This window comes from Amblyomma mixtum, chromosome 2 (genome assembly GCF_055824585.1).
Source record: "Amblyomma mixtum isolate Tamu chromosome 2, ASM5582458v1, whole genome shotgun sequence".
NCBI lineage: Eukaryota > Metazoa > Arthropoda > Arachnida > Ixodida > Ixodidae > Amblyomma > Amblyomma mixtum.
The window spans coordinates 128,548,529-128,575,387 of record NC_143013.1 but is presented as its reverse complement, the minus strand read 5'-3'; the positions used below and the strand labels follow the sequence as shown (position 1 = coordinate 128,575,387).

Below are 26,859 nucleotides of genomic sequence, written 5' to 3'. Positions count from 1 at the left end.
CGGGGCCAAGTTTAGTTAATTGCTTAATTACCCAATTAGCCTAATTAGCTTTACTAGTCAGGTTATATAAATAAATAAAACCGATTAAGGAATTGGTCGAGCTCAGGAATCGAACCCCGGTCTTCGGCGTGAGAGGCGAGCATGCTATCCACTCCGCCATGCCAGCTCGATGGTTTGGAATGAACAAAGGCGCGTCTAGTGAATACGGTGTCTTCACTCACTCTCGTCCTCCTCCATTCCCTTCCCGCGAGGTTTAGGTGTCCACCGACAAATGAGAGACAGATACATTTCCTTTCCTCAAAAACCAATTTACTGACGAGCGAGGTGTAGAACCGAATGGGCGATGGCGTTCATGGACTCCTTGGCAGCGTTGCAAGACGCTGTGGCGTTCCACTCTTAGGGGCATCAGTGACCACACTTTAGGTCAAAAAAGTGCCCCCCTGAATTTTGTGAGACAGTTACTGCGTAATTTCCTTTCCTCAAATACAATTTTCATTTTCTTCATTACGGCTCCTCTTTACCTATCTTCTTTCACCACTCCAACTTCCTCCCTTCCTCTACGGTGCGGTTCAGGTGTCCACCGAGATGACAGAGAATTACTGCGCCGTTTCCTTTCCTCAAAAAGCGTTGCGTTCAAAGGGCAAGGCATCGCACTGAACGGGTGGTGTTCCGTGGACTCCCTGGCAGCGCTACAACGCGCTGTCGCGTTCCACTCCTAAAGGCGAAGCTTAAGCGTCATTAATTAGCAGTTAATTAGTATTAAGGCATTAATCAGTAATTAACCATTCATTAGTGATTTGTCATCACTTAGTAATTAGTACTCAATTATATGTGACGCCACCGGTGCCACATAAACAGCGAAGGTGGTGCGGAGAACGCTTCCGCCTTTACCCACTTTAGACAGTCAAAGTGCCCCTGAATTTTTTTAATAAAATGTATTCAAGAGAATAGTACAGACGATGAGAATTTTTCAAAGTAGCACCCTTCCGCACCTACACGCTGCTGCCAATGAGTTTTCCAGTTTTCGTACGCCTCCAGGAACGTCTGGACCGGAATGCTGTTGAGCTCCCTCGTCACGGCCTGTTGAACCTCCTCTACCGATCCGTGATGCTTCCCCTTGAGCGTCGATTTTATTCTCGGGAATAGAAAAAAGTCTGGCGGGGCCAAGTCGGGGCTGTAGGGGGGCTGAGGCAGCGTTGCCGCCTTGTGCTGGGCCAAAAATTGGGGTCCTCATTCACATGATGAAGAAGATCCTGGCAGATCGCTTTCCGGTTAGCCTCTCTCTCCTCTGACAACATACCCGGCACCAACTTCGCGCACACTTTCCTCATGGCTAAGTTTTCTGTCACGATCTCAAAAACTTGGGTTTGAGGAAGGCTGAAGTCATCAGCAATCACTCTGATACTCATCCTACAATCACTGCTCAGTAAATGTTTCACTCGCTACACATTTTCGTTGGTCTTGCTGGTCGAAGGGCGTCCGGAGCAGTCGTCGTCTTTCACTCTTTTCTGACCTTCTCAGAACAGGTTGTGTCACTAAAAAAGCACCTTATCTACCCATGGCAGCGTCACCGTAGGCCTCCGTAATCATGTCTTAAGTCTCTTTTCCTGTCTTATCAAGATTTACACAAAATTTTATCGCGTATCGCTGATCCAGTAAACACTGTATGATTCTGCGTGACGAGACGTTTTGACAGGGGTCCGCAGTACAAGCAACCTGCTCACTTCAACGGCCGAGAGCCGACTGACTGCCGATTTTCTTCAGATTTCCCAATATCCCCCTTCAACGATCCTGCACACGCAGATCGCCTCTCATCCGCCCGTTCGCCTAGGAAAAAACCAGTCCTACTACTTTCAGAACAGACCCTGTACATAACGTTTTTTTTTTGAGCACGAAGAATACTAAAGCATTAGATATGGATAACTGACAGATCATACCTCAAACCATATCAATGCGTATGACCGCTGATAACTCCCGTTCTTGCCCATATTTTGAATCTTATTGCTGAATCTTGAACTCGTCCTGATCGGGTACGTGCTTGCGCGAAGACGGGACACAATAAAGGAACACACACGACATAGACAGAGCGCATGCCTGATGCCATGGAAAAAAGCTAAGGTCTCTGTAATCTTTAAGGGTAGCTACAGTTATTTGGCTAGTAACTATCGGCCAATATTCGTGCTGCCAATTCTTTTGATAGGAAATATAAATGATATTTTTTGCTCTCAAAATTAATTTTCTTGAAGAAAAAACGCTGCCACCAACTCACAATTTTCTTCCCGGAAGGCCAGATCAACCACGACAACTCTGGTAACAGTAAATAAAATTATTTTAGAAATAATGATAACACTGATACACTGATGGGAGGATCACCCCATCTAAACTAGAAGTTGTTACGTTTTATGCTAAAAATAAGAGGGTTTTAAGAATTACAATTTTTTTTTATTGTCGTTTAGAAACATCTTTGCAACCACCATAAAATTATAGGAGTCCGTTTCTCTTCAGCTTTAGGGCTCGGACATAGACAAAAATTACCATAGCACGAAATTTTCTTCAGTTGCAAGCAGAATATTACGCTGCCGCAGGTTGATTCCGATGAGACTAATACTTTCAATTTGTGAACCGTTTTTATCTCTTACTTCACTTACTGCACTTTGCCTTGGGTAGCGCCTCCATCTATCGTATACCAGAAATTATAGACAAAAATTATTTTTCAGTGGGAATTATGTTTCAATGGCAATTTTTTCATATATTAAAATATTTCACAGTAACAATAAATATAACCGCAGTTATTCAATCGACAGGCTTGCCTTTGTTTACAGTTAATGTTTGTGCTGTAGTCAAAACCATTGTCCGTTGGTTTTCTATGGCAGTCTTAACTACTTGTAGCAAGCGATGGGAAAACTTCAAAAGAGTGAGTTTGCTACGCTTATAAAGATCGGACCATTACCTTCGATATTTCATGCTAATAACTTAGAATATTCCAGTATTAATTTTTTTTTCCACCAAGGAAGCTAGTCATTATTCTGTTCTATCCCAGATATTGCGCCCATGTCTTGCTGCAAGTGATCTTTTTTACCCTAAACGTTATACACGTATGAATTTCTTTTGTAAGATGCAGCCAACTACATTGCTGCACACACAGCAAGCACTACAGCATAACTTGCATCTTTAGAATGGCGCATTCCAAATGCTAGTATTAACAAAACAAACAGGGATGATCCCGCGTTTTCACACTTTATACAGATATCACTGCCTGACCTATCACCTTCTTGTTGCGCTCAATAAGTATTATTTCGCTGACGGCTTCTCTATTAAACAATTACGCTGATATTTTAGCAATCCATGACCAGTGATATGATATCCATGTGTCCAGATTTATTAATATTCTTTTCAGAGCAACATTATATATTTAACTGCACAGCGAAGTTCTTCGCTATTTTCTTGGCTAAAATGAAATATTTCTATGTTGTATATCTCATGTATGCAGTTAAAAGTGTAAACTATATTCATTTAAGTTGTTTCTGTACATTGGGGGGGAACGTTCCCTTGCTATTTTGTAGCCTACTCTACTGCTGTGTATTCGACCTCCTGAGCCTCGTCAAGCTTTCACAAAACCTGTGTGTGTGTCTGTGTGTGTGTGAGAGAGAGCGTGTGTGCACGCCTGCCTCCTGACCATGGTGCTCCTGACGGAGTTAACACTAAAGCATTGTGTGTGTTTACAGACACATTCCGTGGCACCGACAAAAGCTTTATTAAACAAGTCAGAAATATCCATTTTGATAAGCAGCAAAATTTTCTGTTAACCAAGGTCTGTACTGAAAAGCCGTGCTCTGAAATCTAATAGTCCCCTTCGTTGTCTGGGCAGAGGTCTCTGCTGTGCGGCGGAGGAACAATACCGCAAACGTCAGCAAAGTGGTCGATGCAGTGTTGCGGCACGTTGTCTTTAAGTTCCCGTCGCGTCCATAGTGCGCACTCTGAAAGCAAACGAACTTTTTAGAAAGTGAAGCAAGAGTGCTTACGCATGGCAGCTCAGTATCGTAAAAAAAAAAATCGGCTCGCATTCATATTGCTGAACGTCAAAGTGTGCTGAAATTCACTGTGTGAAGAGCTTTGTCTTAAACGTGACCGCTTGAGTTCAACCACAGGTAGTTCAACAGTAAAAGGTATTTTTCAAAATTTAAGCTTACAATCATTCTGCAAACGTGTGACCTCCTGCAAACCCATGCTTTCCATATCTAGTGGGAGAGTGACTACAAAAAATGCTGTAGAAAAATCTCTGTGTGCCCATAAATAGGTTTTTGTCTCTCAAGACTTCATTTTTAGGATTACGGGCCAGATTTAAAAATATTCCTTTGTTTGGAAATGACCTGAAATTAAACAAATGATGATTTCTCCTTAATGTATAGCGGCGGTTCATTAGAAACACTTCAGTACACAATGCAAAACATTATAGACTGGAAAAAATGCTGATAAAATCAATTCAAAGCCGACAAAATACAAAATTCCATGAGAGGTCAGAGCAGCTTCGAGACATCTGCAGCAAAGCTGACGTAGTCATTCTCCCAAGCGCGTCAAAGGAGGCTGCCGAGTACTGTAGCAATTCCCGTATTGGTGAATATGAAATTCACAACAGGATGAGGAAAATGTAGAAGAGTAAAGAACTAATGCAAAACTGAGAGACATCTACTTCTATTAGGCACTGGAAATGCGACAGCGTTCCAAGCTGTTTATTCACTTGTTATAAGTGTCTGGTGGGGCACGTGAGACCCAGGCTGCTTTTCCCGAGCTGTTTGTGTACACTAACCTCCACTTACCACCATCGGCAGGTGGCCCCTACAAAAAGGCGATCCCTGTTTGGTGACATCACTTGCCTCCAGCCAATAGACATTAGGCGGCCTGGTAACGTCACTTCCGGTCTTTTGACATCACAGCGGCCTAGTGATGTCTTGTCCCTCCGCAGAGAAGAAACTGCTCTGGTGACGTAGCTTCCCTTAGCCAATCAGCAATCTCCAGTTTGGGGGCGACACTCCTGGTCTGGTTGGTGATGCTACGTCCCTCCAGCCGATAGGACTTCTTCCTGACTTCCTGCTTGTCTGACGATATCGTTTGGGGTGTTTTCGCTCCAACAACGATTCTATCCTATCGCATAAAACCAACCACAGCTGAGGCAGAATACCGCCGGCTGATCTAGGTAGAAGAATGGGATGAATACCACAGGCCGAAAATTTTTATATACAAGGTTTACTGCAAGAAGGTGGTTCACATTATATTGGCAGAAGAGTTGGAAGTGTTTCAACTCAGGTGATCATAGATTTAAATTTGATGTACATGATCGGGTGCCTACGATTCACTTAGAAGAGAGGTATATGATAGAGATGTAACTGCCTGAAAAAATACTTGAAACATTTGGGAAAAGACATTTTTCCTCTGCTGTTCTCATTCCTCAGAAAAACGAAAAAAAAGCCACCAAAAGTTTTCAGCGGATTTTTCACCACAGAATCGCTAACCTCCTCATCATCATCAGCGCCTGACTACCCCCACTGCAGGGCAAAGTCATCTCGCATGTCTCTCCAATTAACCCTGTCCTTTGCCAGTTGCGGCCACTGTATTCCCGCAAATTTCTTAATCTCATCCGCCCACCTAACTTTTTTCCACCCCCTACTACGCTGGCCTTCTCTTGGAATCGACTCCGTTGCCCTTAAGGACCAGCGGTTATCTTGCCTTCGCATTACATGCACTGCCCAAGCCCAATTCTTCCTCTTGATTTCAACTAGGATGTCATTAACCCACGTTTGATCTCTCGCCCACTCCGCCTGCTTCCGATCTCTTAAAGTTACACCTATCATTGTTCTTTCCATAGCCCGCTGCATTGTCCTTAATTTAAGCTGAGCCCTCTTTGCTAACCTCCACGTTTCTGCTCCATAGGTGAGTACCGGTAAGATACAGCAGTTGTATACTTTTCTCTTGAGGGATATTGGTAAACTGCCATTCATGATCTGAGAGAACCTGAGCATGATTATTATTTGAAGCCGCCTACATGGTATCAGGGCATTTGTAGCCACGAACTGATGATGTGATGTTAGTCGCATGTCGGCATATCCTGCGAAACACACTGTCGCAGGTGAAATGTTTAAGGAAATCCTTCAAAAGGGATTGGGGTATCCCTGCTTGATAGATCTGTCCACCTTGGGGATTCCACAACCTTGGGGATTCCCATAAACATTTGACGAACCCTGTTCATTTTCCGAGTTATTGGTGAATTCGCCCTAGCCATATCATGTGCTAGCCGTCCCGGTTAGCTATGTTGTTAGAGCGGCTGCTGCGGCGAAGCAGCGGTCCAAGGTTCGAACCCCGCACCAAAATGTATTTTTCTGTAACTGCGAAGTTTAGGCAGAAAGCTGTATAGCTTTCGTTTGTGGCCGCAGGATGCCAATGACTAAATTTCTTTTTAATTACAGTGGTCGTATTTCAGTCAAGTACGTACTACATACTAAGATGAGCCACATAAATAAGGGAGACAGCATGCGAACACACGTGTGCGTGCAGCCGAACTTTAATGCAGGAAAATGCCCACAAGCAACCACTGCAGTCCAGTGAGTCGGACTGCTGCAGTTCTTTCCGACGATTTTGTGATATGCAGTATCTGGGCAAGTCTTTTCATAAAGCTTAGCAATTTCTTTGTTTGGGCGAAAAGGCATACTCATTTTCTGATTTCTGCAACCAAATAAGTTCGCTTAATAAACGTGTCCCATTCTCAATTTTCACGGAAATTTCATCTTTTTGAAAAAAATTGCCGACGATTACGTTACTTCCTAATGCGAAATTTTTGCGCAACTCATCAGCTGTTCGAGCTTTTTGATAGATTGAGGAAACAATTACAGCAATACATGTAGGTACAATTACAGAGACCTTGTTGTTTTTCACCAAATTTTCCTTCAAGAAACACTCCACTAATAGTTCTTGATTGCCATGACGGAAGCTTTGTGGTCGGAGAAATAGATGGAGATATGCTCGACTTGCTGCACCAATGCGTGGTTCTCAATGAAGAGGTCTATGCAAGTAGTTCGCGAGGTTGCCACAGCTGTGGGAGGCGTTAAGAGTGAGAGGAACGGGATGTTCTCCAGCATAAGTGGTAAGAAATTCCTGTTTGTCAATATATGTACACTAAAGTCCCCACCCACCCTGCCACCCTGGCAGGTGGCAGTTAATGGTTGATCGCGAGAGTTCGCTCGACGTTGTCAGCGCTAAAGCATGCAGCCAAAATCTTTGATCACCCCACGTACCTCTATACGCGATTCAGGCGTCCGCTGACCCAGGTAGCCAGTTATGCACACTTGCCTTTCCTTAAAATTATTGGAATGTAAAACGTTGTCAACCCCAACCCCAAAGAACACAATGAACGCCGACGGCCTATGGCTTCACCACCGCGTTTATTTTGCAACGTTGTCAATGCTTGCAGCCGACATTTCTATCTCGCATCACCCCACGTACCCATAAGCGCTATTCAGGCGTCCACTAACCAAGGGGCCCAGTTATGTGTCCTTCATTTCCTTAATATGACCGGAGTGTAAAACGTTGTCAACGCCAACGCCAATGAACACAACGAACGCCGACGGCCTATGGCTTCAGCGCCGCGTTTATGGCACGACGTTGTCAATGCCAACGCATGCAGCGCACACCTGTCCCTACCGCCACTTAGCTTAAAGCATGGTTGAGGTGTCCACTGTTCCAAGAGGGAGTTATGCGCCGCCCCTCCGGTTCAGGTGTCCACCGAGATGTGGACACGTCACCCTCACCTCACGCTACATATACTCTGGCATAGAAGAGCGAAGCCACTGCCAAATTGATATAAACCACAAACCACGCAGATGCCGATGCGCAATCGCTACTGCGCATCATAGAGGCACACGGAGGGAGACTGTCGGCGAGGAGATAGAGAGCGCGCGGCGGTGGCTCCGGCGGATCCCCGGTGCGCCAGCTGTGCTCCGTGTGAAGTCACCCGATCCTCGCGCATGTGCAGCTTGGCCTTTCCAGAGCTCCCCGAAATGGCTCGGCGATGAGCGTAGTGTCACTTTCGCCACAAAAGTATTCGCAATGTTGAATCGCTACTCTGGCGGTCGAATTTCGATGGAGGCGAAATTCTACAGGCCCGAGTACTGTGGGATGTCAGTGCACGTTAAAGAACCCCCGATGGTCGAAATTTCCAGAGCCCTTCACTATGGCGTTCCTCGTAGCCTGAATCGCTTTGGCACTTTAAACCTCCATAAACCATAAACCAAACTGCATACACCGAGCGGCTTAACCACATCGTCTCCAGCTGGGCTGATTTACGGTCGATTCCAAGGTGCCGTAACAATTATGAGCGCCGTTTGCCAGAACATGGCTCAGAACAAAGAAATCGGCACAGGTATCAATGACGGCAGTCACGTACGGACTATCAGCGGTGACCGAGAATTTCAGTAGAAATGAGTTTACTTGGTTGACAGCGCACCGGGGAGGTGATCGGACTGGATGGTCATTCGGTTCGTCGGCTTGAGAATTAGACTGAAGGCCGGAATGGTGTTCGAAGCGTGTCGGAACGGGAGGCGTTATGTAGCGTTGTGGTATCGAGCCGGCGAGCGCAGGAAGTCGGTCAGAATGTGGAGCGATGGCGCCTTATCCTGGGAGATCGCCGTGCGCTGCTGTCCCTACTTCATCTGGTGGATTCTCAGAGGGATGCATGGCGATTAGGAGCAGAGAACAGTCATGACGACGACCATCTAGATTAGTGTCGAAGCTAGAGCGCAGTTTTGCATTGCCAGCAATGTACTCATCAAGGTAGTACCAAAAACTGACCACAGTGTTGCCTAGGTGCGTTCGGTGCAAAGATTTACAAGCCCATCACGCAGTACGGGCAGTGGCGAAGTATGTGGCTTGCTCTGGCGCAGACGAAGCACCGAGGTAAAAGTAGGCGAAGATGCGTCGCATGTGAGTTTGCGTGACCGGAGGGCTTACGTATGAACCTAAGTGTAGTTCTGTACCCTCTGCGGTAGTGCGGCAGGAGCAACGTGTGGAACGCTGCTGTTAGTGCCACAGAAGTGTCTAGAACACTGAGTGTGTCCAGCATAGTGTTTTTTTTTTCGCGCCTGAACGCGCGCCGTGTGTCACACGCCCCAAGCGATACCTCCGAATTATTACCATCACGTGCGCAATCAGCGGGTGCGATAAATACCCATTATGATAAAATTTCGGCGGCACAGCCTATTGTATTGCACACGCTGTGCTCCATGCGGGTCAGGCGTTACGAAACGTTGTCAAATGCGGCGAGGGCCAGGAAGATGGCACGACATATGCCGCGGGATGGGCATATGGTAGTGGCTGCACTCCTCGACTTCACGGAAGACTTCTAAATTGGCTAGCGTGTGGCCCTACAAAATGTGGCTTCAGCGGATTTTTCCCACGCAGCTCCCAAAAACGTCTCATATTGCCTTATCCTGCTTTTCGGGCATCAACACGAGGAAGGAAGTCTTCAACGATTACGTCCGCCGAATGGCCTAACTGAACAAAACTCGGCTATGGTCTTTCGAACTACATTTTGGGAGCGTCTTGAAGGGTGAATTAGACATTCCAAAAGCTTTAGGCCTTCGTCCTTCGTATTGCTTGAAAGCATTCTATTTCGATGGGCAAACCTCGACCGAGATCTTGCAATGCTTGTGGGTTTGAAATATTGTTGTGGCGGGTGTGTTCCAAGAAAAAGAAAATAAAAATAACTTCAGAGCACTGAGGTATCACTGCAGTTTTTGTTTTTATTGCATGCATATCACTCCTGCTAAGCTTTCAAATGCTTTACGTACACATACTCTTCTGAGCTGCACACACACATTCAGATATCTTCGCGCACTGCACACTACCTGCTTATCAAAGCTGCGGGAAATATACACATGCGCGAAGAAGCGGCAACCAGCCAGGTGGCCGTTCCTTCGAAACATAAATCCTTCGCACCAAACCGAACACGCTTCGTGTTAAACTGCAACACACGCTCGCGCTTCTTCTTCTTCTTCTTCACCTCTTTATAATGGCACACACTCACGTGGGGGGATTGGCCAAGGTGTAGTGGTATACATAAGAAAATTTTCATAGGATTAAACGTGAATTTTGAAAAATGTATTCATGAAAAACGCTGTGCATCGCACATCTTCTTCAACTTCCATCTCTGCCGCGAAGACACAAAGAGAGAATTCTGTCTTCATCGTCGTCGTTATCTTTCACTGAATTCTGCGTTCGCACGTTTATTGATTTCGGGCAAAAATTTCGTGTCAGTTTTAAACGCAGCGGTACGGTCGAAAATGTCCACCCGCTCCTGAACGTCCTCAAATTTATCGCCACATTTATCGCCATGTGGACGTATGAGGTGCGTAGCGGGCAGCGGTGGGGCACTGTCGGATTCGTAGGTCTACTTGGCAGTCGTAGAGGTCACGGTCCTGGGTGGCGAGGTGAAAAGTGTGAGCCTAGAACCTAATCCTCTTAAGCGGCTCGTGTTATCAATAAATGTTGTGTAAACGTGGTGTGGCTGTGCGCCGGTCTTCAAGGTCCTCGTACATGTGGCAGTGAGCCGAATCTCCATAAAACCTGTTACTGACTACCGGTAGAGTGGTGGAGGGTGTAGAACGTGAAACCATTCATTGGAAAGAAGCATGTTTGCCGAAGACGGGAGGGGTCCTTAGTCCAGAGCCCCAGTGTTGGCGGACGCTTCCCAGTCTCATTCCACTAGGCAACATTGGTGACCCAGTTGCGAGTTGAGCACATGTTCCTGGCCTTTGGTGATGGGAGCGAATTAGTGCAAGATTAGGGCGATATTGGGAGGTCGCGTTATTTTGAACAGGGGGGGGGGGGCAACTCCGAATTCCAGCTGGTATTAATCAAGAAAGGAGCGGTAACGTAGTTCGAGGTGTATGTATTTCTGGTAAAATTTTTTTTGACAGACCTTGTCACCTGTCTCCTGAGCCCATCGCTTGTGAGAGGGAAGCGAACCCTCTGTTGAAGGTGATGGGAGATGATTCCAGAGTACATAATGGGGCTGGGCTGCGGTCTGGGGACACTGGTTTTTTGTGCTGTGTCGGGCAGCCGGTGTACAGATGCTTAGGCTAGGGCATGGGCTTGCTGCGTTTAAAGTACAAACTCATGCCCGGGGACTCCAGGCAAGATTGGCTTGTGGTAGTGTGGTCCTGAGTCTTCTGAGTGTCCTCAGTGCAGAGGGAGCCCACTTGCCCTCATTTAGGGCCAAGGCGACGGAAGACCGACGATTGAAGCTCAAAGTCTCTCTACCCCACCTCCTATGCGCTAACTCTTCTCTTGCTAAATAAATGTTTTTACTACTACTACTTAGCGGCGTAATTTGCTTGCGGCTTTTTCAGCGTATCTCCGGTCTGTAGTCGTCAGTGACACCGTAGCGAACGTCCTGGGTGTCTGGTTGACTGCACTCACTACGCGGTCCCCTGGTGCTCCGAGGCATGCCGGCGTCGGCGCATATGACTTCATCGTGGGTGCTGCACATTCGATGGGGCGGCAGACGGGATGCAGAGCATGGTGCATCCTTCATGCAGTTGGTTTGACATCAATGCAGTCGCAGTTACAGGATTGCAGTGCAGTGAATACTCCGCGGAGCGTACATTGTAATGGGTAGCGCAGGCTTCACCTGACGGTGTGGCCAGTCGGGGAAAGAGACGTTTATACGGGCTAATTAGTGCACCCAGATGCGCTCCATGTTCTTTGGCCTTTTGAATATGTTCCCTTGCGTGATCAGATACTCAATTATGCCCTGCAGTTTGTCCTCTGAGTTGTTTAGCTTATCGAGGTCATAAAAAAGGAGGGATAAAAAGGTTGTCATTATGAAATCTTGGTTGCAACTCCCCCCGGGTCATGAGCAGTGCGATTTTTGTTTTCGTTGTTTTTTGATCAATTCTTTTTTAATGTTTTTATCAATATTCCCATTGACAACCACGGTGCCTGTGCAGTCGCTAGTCACGCTTTGTAGCTTGTTTAGTTACGTAGTTCTCACATTACGGGTAAGCAATGCCTAGATCTGCGTTATGTTTAGACAGGATAGAATGATTTCTAGTAATCTTTAAACGTTTTTGTGTTTCGCTGGTATTATTTTCAATATATTTCTATTATAGGACAGGCGGTATGAATATGGGTTATTGTCGACTAGACGCTCGAGCCTCATGTCTGCGCAGGTGCAAGACTAAGGTTGCACTAATTCGTACAGCGATTACATTTGTGCACAGCTTGTAAGCTGGAGGCGGTAAGCAATGTGTTTTTATATTTTTCTACCCAGTGATGTTTACATTTTCGGATTCAGTTGAGATTGGCATGCTTTCCTGCTTTGGGTGCGTTCCAGTTTATGCAGAATTGCGTACAGAGGGTAGCAAGTTTTCTCATCTTTATGTGTTCACTGTCCTTCAAAAAATAATCATTTATTTGCTCCTTTACTGTTTGGTTTAACCTCTACGCATGGTAATAGCAGCCGACATAGCTGCGGGGAGCACCGAGAAGGCACAGAGATCGTCGTCGTCTTCGTCCGTCTTCGACTCGTGGCATGCTTGCAACTCATCGCTGCGTAACCCCCGGCAGCAAACGCACCGTGCCGTCGTTCTTTTAATCTTTTAATCATTCCCCCCCTATGTAATGCCCTCTTCTGGGTCTTTAGGGTAAATAAATAAATAAATAAATAAATAAATAAAGTGACGACGTATGAACGACATGGCAGGTCTTAAGACGCTCTACATGTATGATGTCGCTTCCGGGGCGAATGAACGGTAGTTATTACACAAGGGGAGCGATTTCCTGGTTTGCATCAGTCACACGGCGCAGCTGACGATAAAGGTCACTGTAGTGGGAAAGAAGCTTCTCAGAAAGACTAACACGATTAGTGGGCGAACACAGAAGGACTAGACACCTTTGTTCGTAGTCGACTTCGCGGTGCCGGCTTTCGTAGGCGGATATTCGTGAATCTTCGGATATGTGGAGCCGACTGCGGGCTATTTGGAGCGTATGTTTGGGAGCGTAGGCGATTGCGTATCTGGTATTGTCTGTTCCGGGGCAGGGCTGGGTTTATGTCGAAAGTGGGCTAGTTCTCTCAGTCAGGCGAATCTTCTAAGGACGGGTCGGAGGGGGCGAAGTCTCGTACGTCTGATATTTCGTCGAGGAAAGCAATCGTTGTTCCTCTGTTAACATGCCGGTATTTTTCGCTGAAGTTACTGAGCTGTACTTTGGCTTGTCCTTTGTGAAAATGTGCGATGCCGATTCGTCTGTCGTGAAGCAACGGCATTTTCCGCTCGATAATGGCTTCAGTGTTATTTGCTTCCGTGGCGTCTACGGTGACGATGACGCTTGAGCGGGATGGCACGCTCACTTGTTCCTCCAGGACACTAAGTGCAACGGGATGTTCGAGAGTTCTCATCGACGGGATGTCCTCATCCGTGGAAAGCGTAAGCACCTTGGATCGCAGGTCGATAATCGCCTGATGCTCATTAAGAAAATTCATGCCCAAGATCCCTTCACGGGAACGTTGCCGTAGCACTACGAAGGCTGCGCGATAGGTATGTCCCTTGAGAGTCACTAGGCTTGTGCATCGTCCAGATGTCGTAATCAGCTGGCCCCCTGCGGTGCGAATTTGCGGGCCGCCCCAGGCGGTCGTTACTTTTCTAAGCTGCGCAGCGAATCGTCCATTCATCACCGAATAATCGGCTCCTGTGTCAACTAGAGCGGTAACTTTCCGGCCGTCGATAACCACTCTTAAGACGGACGTCCTGGCTCTGGCGTTGCACGTCTTCCTCGGCGTCTGATCACGGCTTCGTCGGGTATGTGAATCGTGGGTGGGGCGTGTGAAGAAGCTTTTCTTGATGGTGGCGTCGTTGCCGAGGTTGTCATTGTACGCGGCGCCGCCGCAGTGGGTGCCACGCCTTCATACGGCGTGGTCGCTGGAGGATCTACGTAGTTTCCTTGGCAAGCAACCTGACCTCCACAGGTTGCATGTTTAGTTTACCCTACGGGGGCTAGGGGACGTTCCTCGAACAGCCGTGGCGTAGCTGCAGCCCGGTGATGCAAAACGTGCGGTGGACAGCGACGGGGAGCGGGACAGACGGCTTGACGACACGTACTGCCCTGTGGGCTGGTAGTCGTCGATTTCCCGTGGTCGCTGGCCGGGGGTGGTTGTGGGGCGTCGATGACAAAACCCCGCAGTCGATGCGTCTCTACCGGCAGTTGAGAAGTATGTGTCCGGCGTGGCCACAATGGACACACAGTGGATGGTTGACGGGAGTCCTCCACTCGTCGCATTTCCTAAGGCTGTTGCGTCGCTCGTGACGTGGGCGTGCAGGAGCTAGGGGCCGTCGTTCTTGTGGACCTGGTGCCCGTCGAAGAGGGATTCCGGGGTTTCGTCGAGGCGAAGGACTGCGTAGTGCTACGGCGTAGGTCGTGGCTGTAGCTTCCGTTGGTGTCGTTGGCGACTGGTAGCCAAGTGCATGATGTACTTCCTCACGGATAATGTCCTTGGGCGAAACCACCTGAGCCTCCTGCGTCGGCTGTGTTGGTAATGGCAACAGTCGGCGAAGTTCTCTGCAAACAGCTTCGCGTGTCAGATCTCGAGGGTTATCCCCGCTTGCAGGGGTATCTTCTGGGGACTTGCCGACAGCACTTCAAGTGGTCGGTTGTAGTGACGGGTGCGGGCGTCAAGAATCTTTTCGATTGATGAAGCTTCAGCTACAATCTCGGCGATGGTTTTTGGAGGATCCTGGATCAGGCCGGCAAAACGTTGCTCCATCACGCCACCCATCAGGAATGAGAGCTTCTTTTCCTCATTCATGTCTGATTGGCGCGTCTGAAAACGCGTTTCATATCTTGCACACACGCAGTCACGGCCTCACTTGGGTGTTGAATTCGTGACTGCAGCAGGACCTCCGCTCTTTCTTTCCGTACGATGCTAGTGAACATACCCTTTGGCGGCTTCTTGAATTTCGCCCAGGTCGTGATGGAAGATTCGTGCTTTTCAAAGCACGTTCTGGCAGGGCCGTCCAATGTAAAATAAGCGTTTCGGAGCGTAGCGCTGTCGTCTCAGGCGTTCAGTGCTGCCACACGGTCGTACATGTCCAGTGAGTCTTCTACATCTTCGTGTGGTTCTCCACAGAAAGTCGGTGGCTCATGGGGCTGGCGAAGCAGGACAGGCGTTGGCTATGCAGCAGGTTCTATCGTGAGGGGCACAGCTGGATAGCAGGTCAGCACCTCCAACAGATGTCATGCAGTGGTGAGTGGAGTCCGGCGAACAAGAAAACAGCGAGAATGGCTCCTAAACGAAACCCTTTATTTGGGCTGACTTGCGCCCCCAAAGAACTGAATCACTAGGCCGCGGCATATTAACATGCGTGCTCTGCGGTCGTCGAACAGAATGCCAGCCGCTCTCGGACATGCGCTTTTTAAAGCTAATAGCGAGCTTTAGAGATAGAGCTTGGAAAATTACTAGAACACTCTGAAACAACGTAGAATCGGCTCCGCCTGGATGCGATCAATCGAGATAAATCTTGGTGATTCTTGCATCACAAACAAAGCGATAAAGGGGCGTGCCGGCAGCTTTGAAGAATGAACAAGAAAACACTACAAACAATAGCGGCAGTATTATGCTGCTGAATATTTTGTACCCCTCAACAATGATAGTGAATTTTTGTTCGTTAATTATTTTTTATTTATTTATTTCAGATACTGTGACTCCCATTGGGATTTTAACAGGATGGGCACATAGCAAGCTACAAATCGAATACAAATGAAATGGTATATATTAAAAACACTATTAGTTGCAAATAATTAAATGAGTATGGGAAAAAAACACAGATAACAGAAAATAAAACACATAACGAAAGAGCATCACAGAAAAGGGTGCCATTTTACATATTGTAAGTAATGTGTTCATACAGATGCTGTATATGCAGTGATACGAGTGGTTTGTTATACTTGTAATATATGATTTAATTATCACGCAACTGTTCTTCTACCAGAGTTACAAATTTCTGCAAAGATGTATTAGTAGTGATAGAGGGTTCAAACTATTCCATTCTTTTATGGCAAGCTGGAAAAATGAATATCTGAAACAGTCGGTTCGGAATGCTTACTCTCTAAGGGTTAATGGGTGCTTATGCCGGGATGATCTGGATTCATCTACAGATATATATAACGAAGTATCTATGTTTGATTTGTTATGTGCTAATTTTAACAACAATTATAGTCGTGCTAGTCTGGCGCGTTTCTGTAAAGTAAGGATACATGCTTGATTTAGTAGTTGGGATGGCGAATCACTGGTCCTGTATTTGTTAAAGATAAATCTAATTGCCTTTCGGTGCACTCCTTCTAGTTTGTTAATGAGCTGTTGTGTATAAGGAAACCAAATCGTGTTTCCATATTAGAGAACTGATCGTATAAATGTGTTATATGCTAACAGTTTGGTCTCCGGTGGTGCTTCTCGAAGCCGTCTTCTAAGGAAGAACAATCGTTTTAAAGCAGATGATACTATACTGTTAACATGTGATTCGTATCTTAGATCATGTGAAATGATTAATCCAAGGTATTTGTGTTCGTGAACTCGGTTGAGCGGTATGTTATTGATGCTGTACACATATTCGGATCTTTGTTTTTTACGGGTTGCAGATAATAAGGCTGTCTTTTTAATGTTCAATTCCATTTGCGATTTGTGACAACATATTGCCACTTCATGAAGGGCGCTGTTTAAATCATCGTGGTCATTTATAGAGTTAATTTCGTTGTAAAGGAAGCAGTCATCGGCAAAAAGTTTAATTTTAACTTGTATGTTAGAGGGCAGATCATTAATGAAGATAAGGAATAAAAGTTCAGCAAGGACGCACCCTTGGGGTACTCCCGACGTAACGAGCGCAGCAGAATAAATTTCATTGTTAGCTACAACATACTGAGATCGGTTAGTTAAGTAGTCCTCGATCCAGTTGATAATAGGGCCGTTACCTAAAGTTGATCTAAGTTTGCTAATTAGTTTTTTATGGCTTTCTCTGTCAAATGCCTTGGAGCAATCGAGTGCAATCAAGTCAACTTGTTTTTGGTTATCAATGCTCTGGAATAAATCATGTGTTAGTTCGAGGAATTTTGTGATAGTTGAAAGACCCCTCCGAAATCCATGTTGAACAACCGATAAAATGTTCTCTTGCTCAACGTAACTGGTGATATGCTTTAGTATAATGAGTTCCAATAATTTTCCTACCACGCACGTTAGTGATATTGGTCTGCAGTTTGAAATGTCATCTTTGCGTCCTGTTTTGTGTATAGGAATAACTTTCGCTATTTTCCATTCATTAGCTAGACTACAGGTTGATAAAGATTTATTGAACATTAAATGTAAATATTTTGCGTTGACTTCGGCATATCTTTGCAAAAAAAGTGTTTCAAATATTATGAAGACCATTTGCTTTTTTGTTTCTATTGATAATAGTAGGTTGAGCTCGCCTGTCTCAGTTGCTGTTCGCATTTCTAGCGGTGTCTGATTGCGGTGAATACTCTCCAGTGTAAGGCCATCGTCATCTGTGAACACAGATTGGAAGTATGTATTTAAGGAATTTGCAAAGTTTTGATTTTGTCCTTGCCAATTGAAGATGTCTTTTATGTTTCGGGGCTGAGGTATTTCCGAAATTTTCCAGGGGAATGTTTTAAAAATTAGGAAGCGTAACTGAGATGTAGATTGTTTTCGCTGCCTTAATTTTTGCTTTCATTTCACGGATGGAGTTCGTGAGCTTATGTTTTAAATGAGAGACATTTTTTGATTTTAGTGATTTCCTTAGTCGTTTTACTTTGCGTTTCCCATGAATGATACCGCGTGTTATCCAGGGATTACATGTATTTGTTTGTTTGGTCTTCAATCGTACAAAGTTTTTGATGCAGTGCGATAGAATGGCCTTGAAGCTTTCCCATAGGGTATCTATATCTGTACTTGGATAATTAGCGAGTTCTTCTAACGATTCGTACTCCAAGATTAGGTAATTAAGTATGATTGAATCATCAGCGTTTGTGAAGTCTGGGTAAATAGCTTTCGAGATTGTACGAGCTGCTGTTGCTTGAATGGGTATGGTGCACAATGTTAGTTTATGATCTGGTATGCCATCGAGGACTGATAAGTTGGTTTGATCGATCGCAAAATGATTGCTGAGGAAGATGAGGTCAAGAATATTAGATACACTACCTTGAACACGTGTGGGCTCGTTGATAACTTGGAACAGGTCAAAACTAAGCATAATATCTAAAAGAGTTTCAGAACACGGGGAGCGATACGACATGCTTTGCGAATCTAAGTCTGGTAGGTTGAAGTCCCCAAGAAGGATCAGGCTGGATTTTTGAACATGTTGTTGCATATATTCATACAGCGAGACCAATGCAGGCTGATCTGCCGAAGTACTGTGGTAAACACAACCTACAGTGGCAGTGTTGGCTCCAAATATCAACTTAAAAAAGAGTGCTTCGGCACCCTCAACTACTGGTCAGATTGCGAAGAGAATTTTTTTGTTTATTAGTATAGCCACACCTCCTCCACGTGTTAACCTGTCTTTGCGCATGATAACATAGTTTGGTGGGGCAATTTCTTTGTCATTGATATCACCAGTAAGCAAAGTTTCTGTAATCGCTATGAAGTCAGGTTCGAGGCCGATAAAGTCACATATTTATATATTTTCCACATTTGCACTGACATGTACTCAAGTTCGTCGGTTTCTCATTATTAATGTCTATCAAATTTCCGAAATAATATGTCTCGATAATTATAGAGTTCATAATTTGTAGCAATTTACATATTCGAGAAAAATACCTTTCCAGCGCCTTTTGTAATTCATAGCACTCAATATTTCATATTTCTTGTGCGTCAAAAGGAAACTTCCGGCGTATTAAAAATGTTCACTATATCTTATCGTTTGTGTCTGTGCGCAGCGTTTAAAGTAGCGCAATTAATATTATTTTCATTATTTCACTAAACTATAGAGTATATTTATTTGTATTTGTAATGTGTTGTGATATAGAGCATGTTAATTATGATTATTTTGATGTGCTGTATCGTAAAAAAAAGTTTGAAGACCTCGCCTTCTAGGCAGTGGGGTCCGCGAGCCTTGGTCTCGCCCGACGAGTTACAGATCCACCGCCCGCATAAAACACACCGTTTACTTCGAAAACCAACGCTTTAAATGCGGCCCAACATTGAACTTAGCGCTGAGGCACAGCATGTAGTGCAAACTTTCGACATCACAATTCTGGGACTACAGCAAAACCGCCGCTAACACCTGACCGCGACAAAACAAACACATGTTGAAGGCAGACTTCTCGAATAAAAAAAAAAAAATTCGAGCGCACATAGGACAGGGACGAAGAAGAGGACACCTGGCTTGTGGTGTCCTCTTCTTCGTGCCTGTCCTGTGTGCGCTGGAAATTTTTCAGCATTCTTTACCAACTCGTTCGAATATCAGTCTTAAAACAAACACATTTAGGTAGGAATGGAACGAAGAGGCAGGGATAATGGGAGGCTCGAAGCGGTGCAACAAACCCCGTTGCTAGCGCAGGAGCCACTCACGTCAAAAAGCTATTTTATTTTCGGAGCACCGCTTGTGTATTCTTCCTCGTAAGGTGGCGCCCAGTAGCGTGACCGTGCGCCAGCAGCGCTCCCGGCTCCCGCCGGTATCCCCCGCGCGCTGGTTTTGTCGCCTTTATCAAGTTATCACCGTAGCAATCACAGGCCACATTTCGCGAGCTTCAATTGCGTCATACGTAGTTGCGCTACACTAGTACAGTGTAAAAAAATTTGCACCCTTAAGGGTGCATTTCCGTGTCTATAACTCACACCCTTGCACCCCCCCCCCCCCCCCCCCCCAAAAGGGTGCAAGGTATGCTCGTCGCACCCATATCAAGGGTGGGATTGTTATAGTTGCACCCTTATTTTCTGGCTGCCTAAAAGGGTGCAACATATGCTTGTCGCACCCTTTTTCCGACTGTTTTAATGTTTTATAGGTTTTTATTGCTTTAAAAGGTGATGAACAATTGCTATTTTGGGGTTTTCAGTCTTGAATTGAAGCTAAAACTTGCCTACAAAAACTGACGACGACCTGTCTAACTTGGCACTAACGTTACGACATCTCCAACTATAATTATAATACCCAGAAGTGTGTCTCTCGGTGTTTCTGAACCTCGTTGGTGTGGGGTCACATTTGTTGTTAAGAAAGTGAAAGAGCAGACGGGCATCGCAACAAACGCGTCCGCCGAAGCGAAGACGCTGGCTGAAACAATAGATACCCTCCGCGCGTACTTATAAGTTTATGTATGCTATTTCAGCGACCCTCTATTCGGAGTCAGTGACGCTTAGCACTTCAGCTAAAATAATTCAGTTAATTTTCTCATTCTGGAGACGCAGACCCGAGTCATAGCTGCTCGCATCAAGGTTGCAGCTGTCTTTTAATGAAAAACTCGAATAGCTCACATCATATTAAAAGCACGCTTGATAGAACTACTGGAATGTTGTTCGACAAGTCAAAGAATACCGTACACCCTTACGCACCCTTTAACCCGAAGCAGCTACAACACCCTGGCACCCGTGCAGCTATGAAGAGTCCATGGGTGCATTAAAGGTGCTTACGTGCTCCGCGCACCTTTTTCCAGAAAAATAAGAAAAAATGAGGGTGTGGAAAGGGTGCAGCCATGATCAGTACACCTTTAAGGGTGCCAATGTTTTTACTGTGTACGCTCCTAGATGGCTGGAAGACAGCGCACGCAGTTTAAATCGATAAGAAAAGGCCGTGGAGCCCCAGAAGTTACACACAAGTTTCAAGCAAAAATCGCCAAACGAAGCAACAGAAACTCTATTTAGCATGCAATAAGGGAAGGCTTAAAGTGTACTGATATCGCTCCGCCCACGGGAGCTTAGGCTTGCTCGCCCCCACCAAACTTACACTGCTTCGCAGCAATTTGATCCCGATGCACGCAACTCAGGAACCGAACTCCATAATCTGTTGCCTCGAGTGCGGTGCAGGTACAATAGGGTTATAATTGGGATAGGTTCCACAGGAATGGGAATAATATTAGCCTGAAAGAGCTCAACAGTGATTAACTCTAATAACTACTCAACTTTCTCACTGAAGCTAGCAGTCACCGAAGCCAAGGAGCATAGGTGGATGTTCTTATTCTTTTTATTTTACGGCGTTCATAAATGACGAATTAGAAACAGATTGTTTTTATATGCGATTGATCATAAAGTAGAAGAAACAAACAACCACAACCTAGGCGTAGGATCCAAACCCATGATATCCAAATTTCGCGTCCAGGGCTCCAGCACCTGAGCTAGTACAACGGCTGTCCAATCTGCTTTCGGGGCTACTTATGTGCAGTGTAAACGAACCTTGAGAGCGTTCACCAGCGCCACCCTCGTAAATAGTGGCGTACGTATTACATCCTGTATAATCGCGAGTGGCATCTAAGAACGTGGTAAACCGGTGAGGAAAGCTATGCGAGAACCCTCTTGCGCTACCTGCAGCATTAAGACTGTCGTTAGCTATTGAGCCGACAAATGAATGCAAAAGAGCAGCTCGTTATCACATATATGACGGAAAAAAACCTATGGGTGCGCATGAAACTACTGATGCCTATTCGGCCCTAAAAGACACTTGCGTTGCAAAAAGTTGGGGCTAACTGTGCAATATTTGTTTCGTCACTCCGGTTGAAATTGTTGACGTTGGAAATGAGCTCAAATATTCTACAGACGCATCGTTTAATTTCCGAAAGAAATTTGTCATCTTCTTCCTCCTGTGGTTGAGTTTCGGTAGTGCTTGTGAAAGAAACGTTACCCTCATATTTATGTATGCAAACTTTTCCTGTCTTCACATGCGAAAAAATTCGCGCCTCACGTCAATTTTGTCTCATCTGTACATCTGTTTTCCAACAATGCACGCTATTTCACACTTTTTCTATCTTGTAAGCCATCCAAAAACTGCGGAAATCGCAGCTTAGTCATTACAGTTATCTAATCCATCTACCACACTATAGATGCAATTCTCCCTGAGTGGTCGGTCAGAATCCGAACTCAAAGCACACCTGAAAATGGCCAATGCTTCAGATAAAAAGACTGACATCAAAGTTATAATCGGAACCCGAGCTTAAATAGGAGCCAAATCTCAGTTTTTTCCAGCAGTGCAGGCAGAAATCATCAAAGAGACCCTTCTGAAAAGAGTGCTGTTTGAATAGATCCGATATGCTTCCTTTCGATTCTTCGCCCTCATTGCTTTTGATGAAATGTATTGCGTTCCTCCAGGGGGCAAAATTTGTACAAACCGTATTTAGCCGTTCTAATGGCAGAACAAAAATCAGAAACTCCAGGCATATCTTCTGCAAATTTTGCAGAAATCGCGGATAAAAGAGCGCCGCAGGAACCAAAATAGATTTATTGCGTCCATATCGAGTACACTTAAGTCTATGCGGCGGCCACTCGCACACGAGCCATAACTCGTGTGCCCGCCAAGCGCAAGGTGCGAGAATAGATATTCAACATGTTTGCGAGGTATATTAAAAATTTAAGAAATTCTTGGAATGACCGCCTTGTAGTGCACCAACTTGGGCTCGCTGCTAGGTACCGCAAACTCACTAAATATACCGCATCCTCTTCTTAGGCGACAAGACAGGAAACCGAAGGGAGTGATTTTACCAGCCGCTGAAGGTACAACCCTATAAATTGGGTGTTCACTGTAGTATGTACGCCCCATTCTGAATAAACAGACTGTGGTGACATTTGCATGTTTCGATTTGTTATGTGATGTACTAAAACCTCCCATTACCAGCCTTTCGCTTTTATTCATTGGAATGAACGGCCTTCGGAAACAACGGCGGTGACTAATATGAAAGATTGGCTTGGTTTATAGGAGTCTAACGTCCCAAAGCGACTTAGGCTATGAGGGACGCCGTATTGAAGGACTCTGGAAATTTCTACCACATGGGCCTCTTTAACGAGCACTGGCATGCGCCAGTAGACGCGCCTCTTGAATTGCGCTTATATCTAAATTCGGCCGCCGCTGCCGGCATCATTCGGGTCCCCAGCAAAGCGCCATAACCACTGAGCCATCGCGGAGGCTCTGATCAGAAAGAAAATGATTTCTATTCCTGTATAATTAAATTTATTTCTTATTACAGCCGCCAGGGTGGCTCAGTGGTTATAGCACTCGGCTGCTTAGCCGAAAAATGCGGGTTCGATCCCTGCCAGGGCGGTCCAATTTCGTTCTACTCGTGCATGCAAACTATGATCCAGTCTCGACGTACCATGCTGCATTTTTCTTTCTCAACCCTTACCTCAAGGCTTATATTATCTCTAGGTTTACTGGCACCAAAAACCTTTCTCGATATTTCCTCCAAAACTATCGTGCCATGATACTTACGGTGCCCGTGGAATTCCAAGTCAACGATAGCGCAGTCATTGTAGTCCGTGTAATAAATTATTCCTTCCCTCAAAGTTGGGTCTGAAAAACGATATACGATATCACTCATGGTTGCTGGATACAGGGAACAAGAGTTCCTCTTTAGGCGCTTATGCAAATCTTCTCCGTGAAGCATAATATCCGTGCAGTAAGGCGTAATTGGTCGCAATTAGAAGTTCAAACCCCCTTCTAGGGATGTCGGTTTTCCGCGAAGTGAGGATGAAGAAAAACCAGTAAGCTTCACCGCTAGCCAGCCCCTCTCTCATCCCTTCTTCCCTCACAGTTTAAACGAGCCTTGTTTGTATGATCACAGGGAAGGCAGACATGAGGGCTCTCACTCTCTAGTTAAGGTCGTTCGCGTTCTTCTAGCTGACACGCTGAACCTCAGGTAAGAGCGTAAGTTTACGCTTGCGAGAATTTCCACCCAGACCAGACAACGCCCAGCGCCCTCAGCGTACGCTGCAAACTCATAGCATGCTTCTTACGCACGTATCGCTGGATGAAAATGTGGGAAACTATAGCTTGTAGTCGGAAGAAAATTTAGCATACCTGCTAGTATATTTGTGCCAGCTAGTTCACTTCGGATAATAATAGAGTCGAATCACCGTGGGCTTGTGACGTTCAGTTACCGGTCTTCGGGGCAAAAGTAGCCAAATCCAAAACGAAATCCTTATGCCTTCCTGGTTCTGCACGTTACCTAAGTTTAAGGCTAGCTTGATCACTGAAATAAAAAGCTATACCTGATGTTAAGATATAGCGCGTATTTGGTCGTCTACAGCTTTTTTAAAAGTCTCCTTAAAGAAAACAAGAGTAGAAACAATGCTAATTGCCATTTCGCACGCAATAATAGTAGTGCATGTCATCACGCAATCCTTAGCCTAAAGTTTAGGAATGACTCACGACAATGCAATTCATTAAAATTGCATATTTTGTTTTTCTAACTTGTTGTAGAAGTCTGCATAGAACATTTCATAGAGATTATAAAGGAAAACAATGCAAAGAAATTGGACAGAAGGTATGAGCACACAAGAACGCTGACTACCATTGATGCACTCATTGCGCCAGAGCATAAAAACCTGTCAAGACGCCTAGCGCCGAGGCAGGAAAAGAAGCAGAAAACATCACCACATAGCAAGTGCTGATAAGTCGCCATCTATGAATTAAGGTACGCCAACTAGCGGCGAGACCGCGAGACTGAATGTTTGCTAACACATGATGCGCCCCTACACGCGATAGCACAGGCTTCAACTACTTCCCTTGTCCGGTGTACTACCTGAGATCGATGCACAGACCAAAAAATGGTGAACACCTTTCGCAGTTTTTTTAGCTGAGCGCCAGGTTGCTGTTTTAGGACTCTGGCGTCTAGGAAGAAAGAATTCTCTCTGAGGAGATCATTTGTGCATCTTCCCGTTTTCCCAGCATATGAGGTGGCGAACGAAAATGGCCATTCCTAAACCACACGCGGTGCATTTTTGTTTTTGTTTTTTTTTGCTGCAATGTCATTCGAGCAGCGCCTTCAGTAGGGACATGGACACACAGCTTCCGATGCGCTACAATCGCGATTGCTTCTCCCGAGCTACCGTTTGCTGTTCAGGTCCTCTGCCGAGTCCCTTACGCGATGTAATGCGACGACGACACCGGTCGTAAGGCACCATATTCTTGACCGTTCATTCAGGCGAATCGCATGCTTTTGATACTTGCAAGCGATGGCTTTTGGGGTGACGGTCCAAATTCAGAGAGTACAAAGAGAGGGTTCTTACCCGACTTTGGATTCATCATAACGTTAACGTTATTTGAATAGCACTTGTAAGAACTCACCGTTTTATGCCATATACAGTGCAGAAAAATATTCTGCTGACGATGCTGGCTTAGAAAGCAAATATCACTGCGCAGCAAGACGATTGAGTTCCCAGAAGGACTTACCGTCATTAATCGTAAAACCTACTGTTCCTGGGTGATCGGTAGGCCAACTGTTTAGTGAAAAACTTAGCCTGTCAAAAAGAAACAAGACGGGGTTGTATATGAGGAGAAAGTACGTCCTCAATAACGTCATATATTTCGTCACAACGTAAGAAGCGTAAAGAAAACACTTTATAACATGGATTGCATAAAAGCATTCAATGGTATGAAGGGATGTGCGAGTATTTTTAATTTCTAGCAAGAATCTAACAACATCCTTGTAATTTGTTACTAGATTGCAATATTCAGGGCCTATACGTTATGAAATGCGAAAGGGCAAGGATATAGAATACAAACTGTACGTCCGAAAAGCCACACAGAAGCACGGATAGCACGGATAAGGAGATAGCGCCACCCAGCGGCGTTCGTGAGGAGAAGAAGACAAAGCACGAGGAGCGCGTGCGGAGGGGTACGCCGGGACTGGTCGAAGAGGATTACGTGGGAGAGAAGAGAAGAGCGCGGTGGACGACGGACGTGGACGAGTTCTGCTGACTCCCCGAGTTCCGGGCTTGGGCCTCAGCCGCAGACGTCCGGGCCACCAGACCTGGACATCCATCGTCGAGACCTCAACCACCAGGCCCAGGCGCCACTCTTCTCCGTCCATCCGTCAGCTGCTCCACACAGGCCACTTCTGGCGCCTACGTGACTTTTCCGGGATACCAGACCTGGGAACCGTGCTGGGAGCCCACAGACACCGACGCTGCTTTAGCGTTGCATCGACATTGGAACACCCAGAGACTCCCTGACTGCCCGACACCCAGCCAGTCCTCCCCGCTCGTTGCTCGAATAAGACAAGTAGTGTGACTTTCCTCTTTGACTTTCTTTTTTCTGCATTTTTCGTAAGCACTTTGTTCTGTTCCCCCGTGTGTTTTTCATGTGTGTTGCTGCCTTGCTCTCTTGTTCCTTTCCTTTTCTTCGCTCTCATACTGAAATTGGTTTCCTTTCCGATAAAAGCCGCCTCGTTTATTGTTTGTACTTTTGTGTTTGTTTAAAATAAGACCTGCAATCTCACAGATCCTCACAAATTTCGCGTTCACTACGACAGGACGAGGTCGGTTTTTATTTATTTGCCTGTTGTGTTAATTTAGGAACAATATGAGCGCTTCAGATTTGGTTGCTTTAGACGAGCGCATGGGCTTGTGCGGCGCGGAGTTACGAGCGTGGGTGGAGGACGAGCTTCGTAAGGCACGGGAAGAGAGAGCCGCTGAGCGTGAAGCTGCGAAGCAGAAGCTGGAGTTAGAGGCACGGAATTTGGAGTTAGAGGCACGGAATTTGGAGACGGGGCGTGAAGCTGCGAAGGAACGTTTGGAGTTAGAGGCGCAGAACTTGCAGCTACAAATAAGGCTCAAGGAGGGTGGCGCAAATCCTCCGAGTGACCGTGGAGAGCGTAGCGTCTCATCGACCAGCTCCATTAACCCGC

At 45.8% G+C, this 26,859-nt stretch overlaps 1 protein-coding gene across 1 annotated transcript in view; it reads right to left on the bottom strand.

Annotated features, from left to right (window-relative positions):
* Positions 1 to 3,795: 3,795 nt before the first annotated feature.
* Positions 3,796 to 26,859, bottom strand: part of LOC149360849 (uncharacterized) — a 71,960-nt gene continuing 48,896 nt past the window's right edge. The window contains exons 3-5 of the mRNA XM_089567948.1: positions 25,404 to 25,471; positions 23,442 to 23,522; positions 3,796 to 3,977 (exon numbers count right to left, since the gene is read on the bottom strand). Coding sequence (XP_089424074.1) covers positions 3,841 to 3,977; positions 23,442 to 23,522; positions 25,404 to 25,471 — 286 coding nt within the window. The 3' untranslated portion in view covers positions 3,796 to 3,840. The remainder of the gene's footprint in view (positions 3,978 to 23,441; positions 23,523 to 25,403; positions 25,472 to 26,859) is intronic.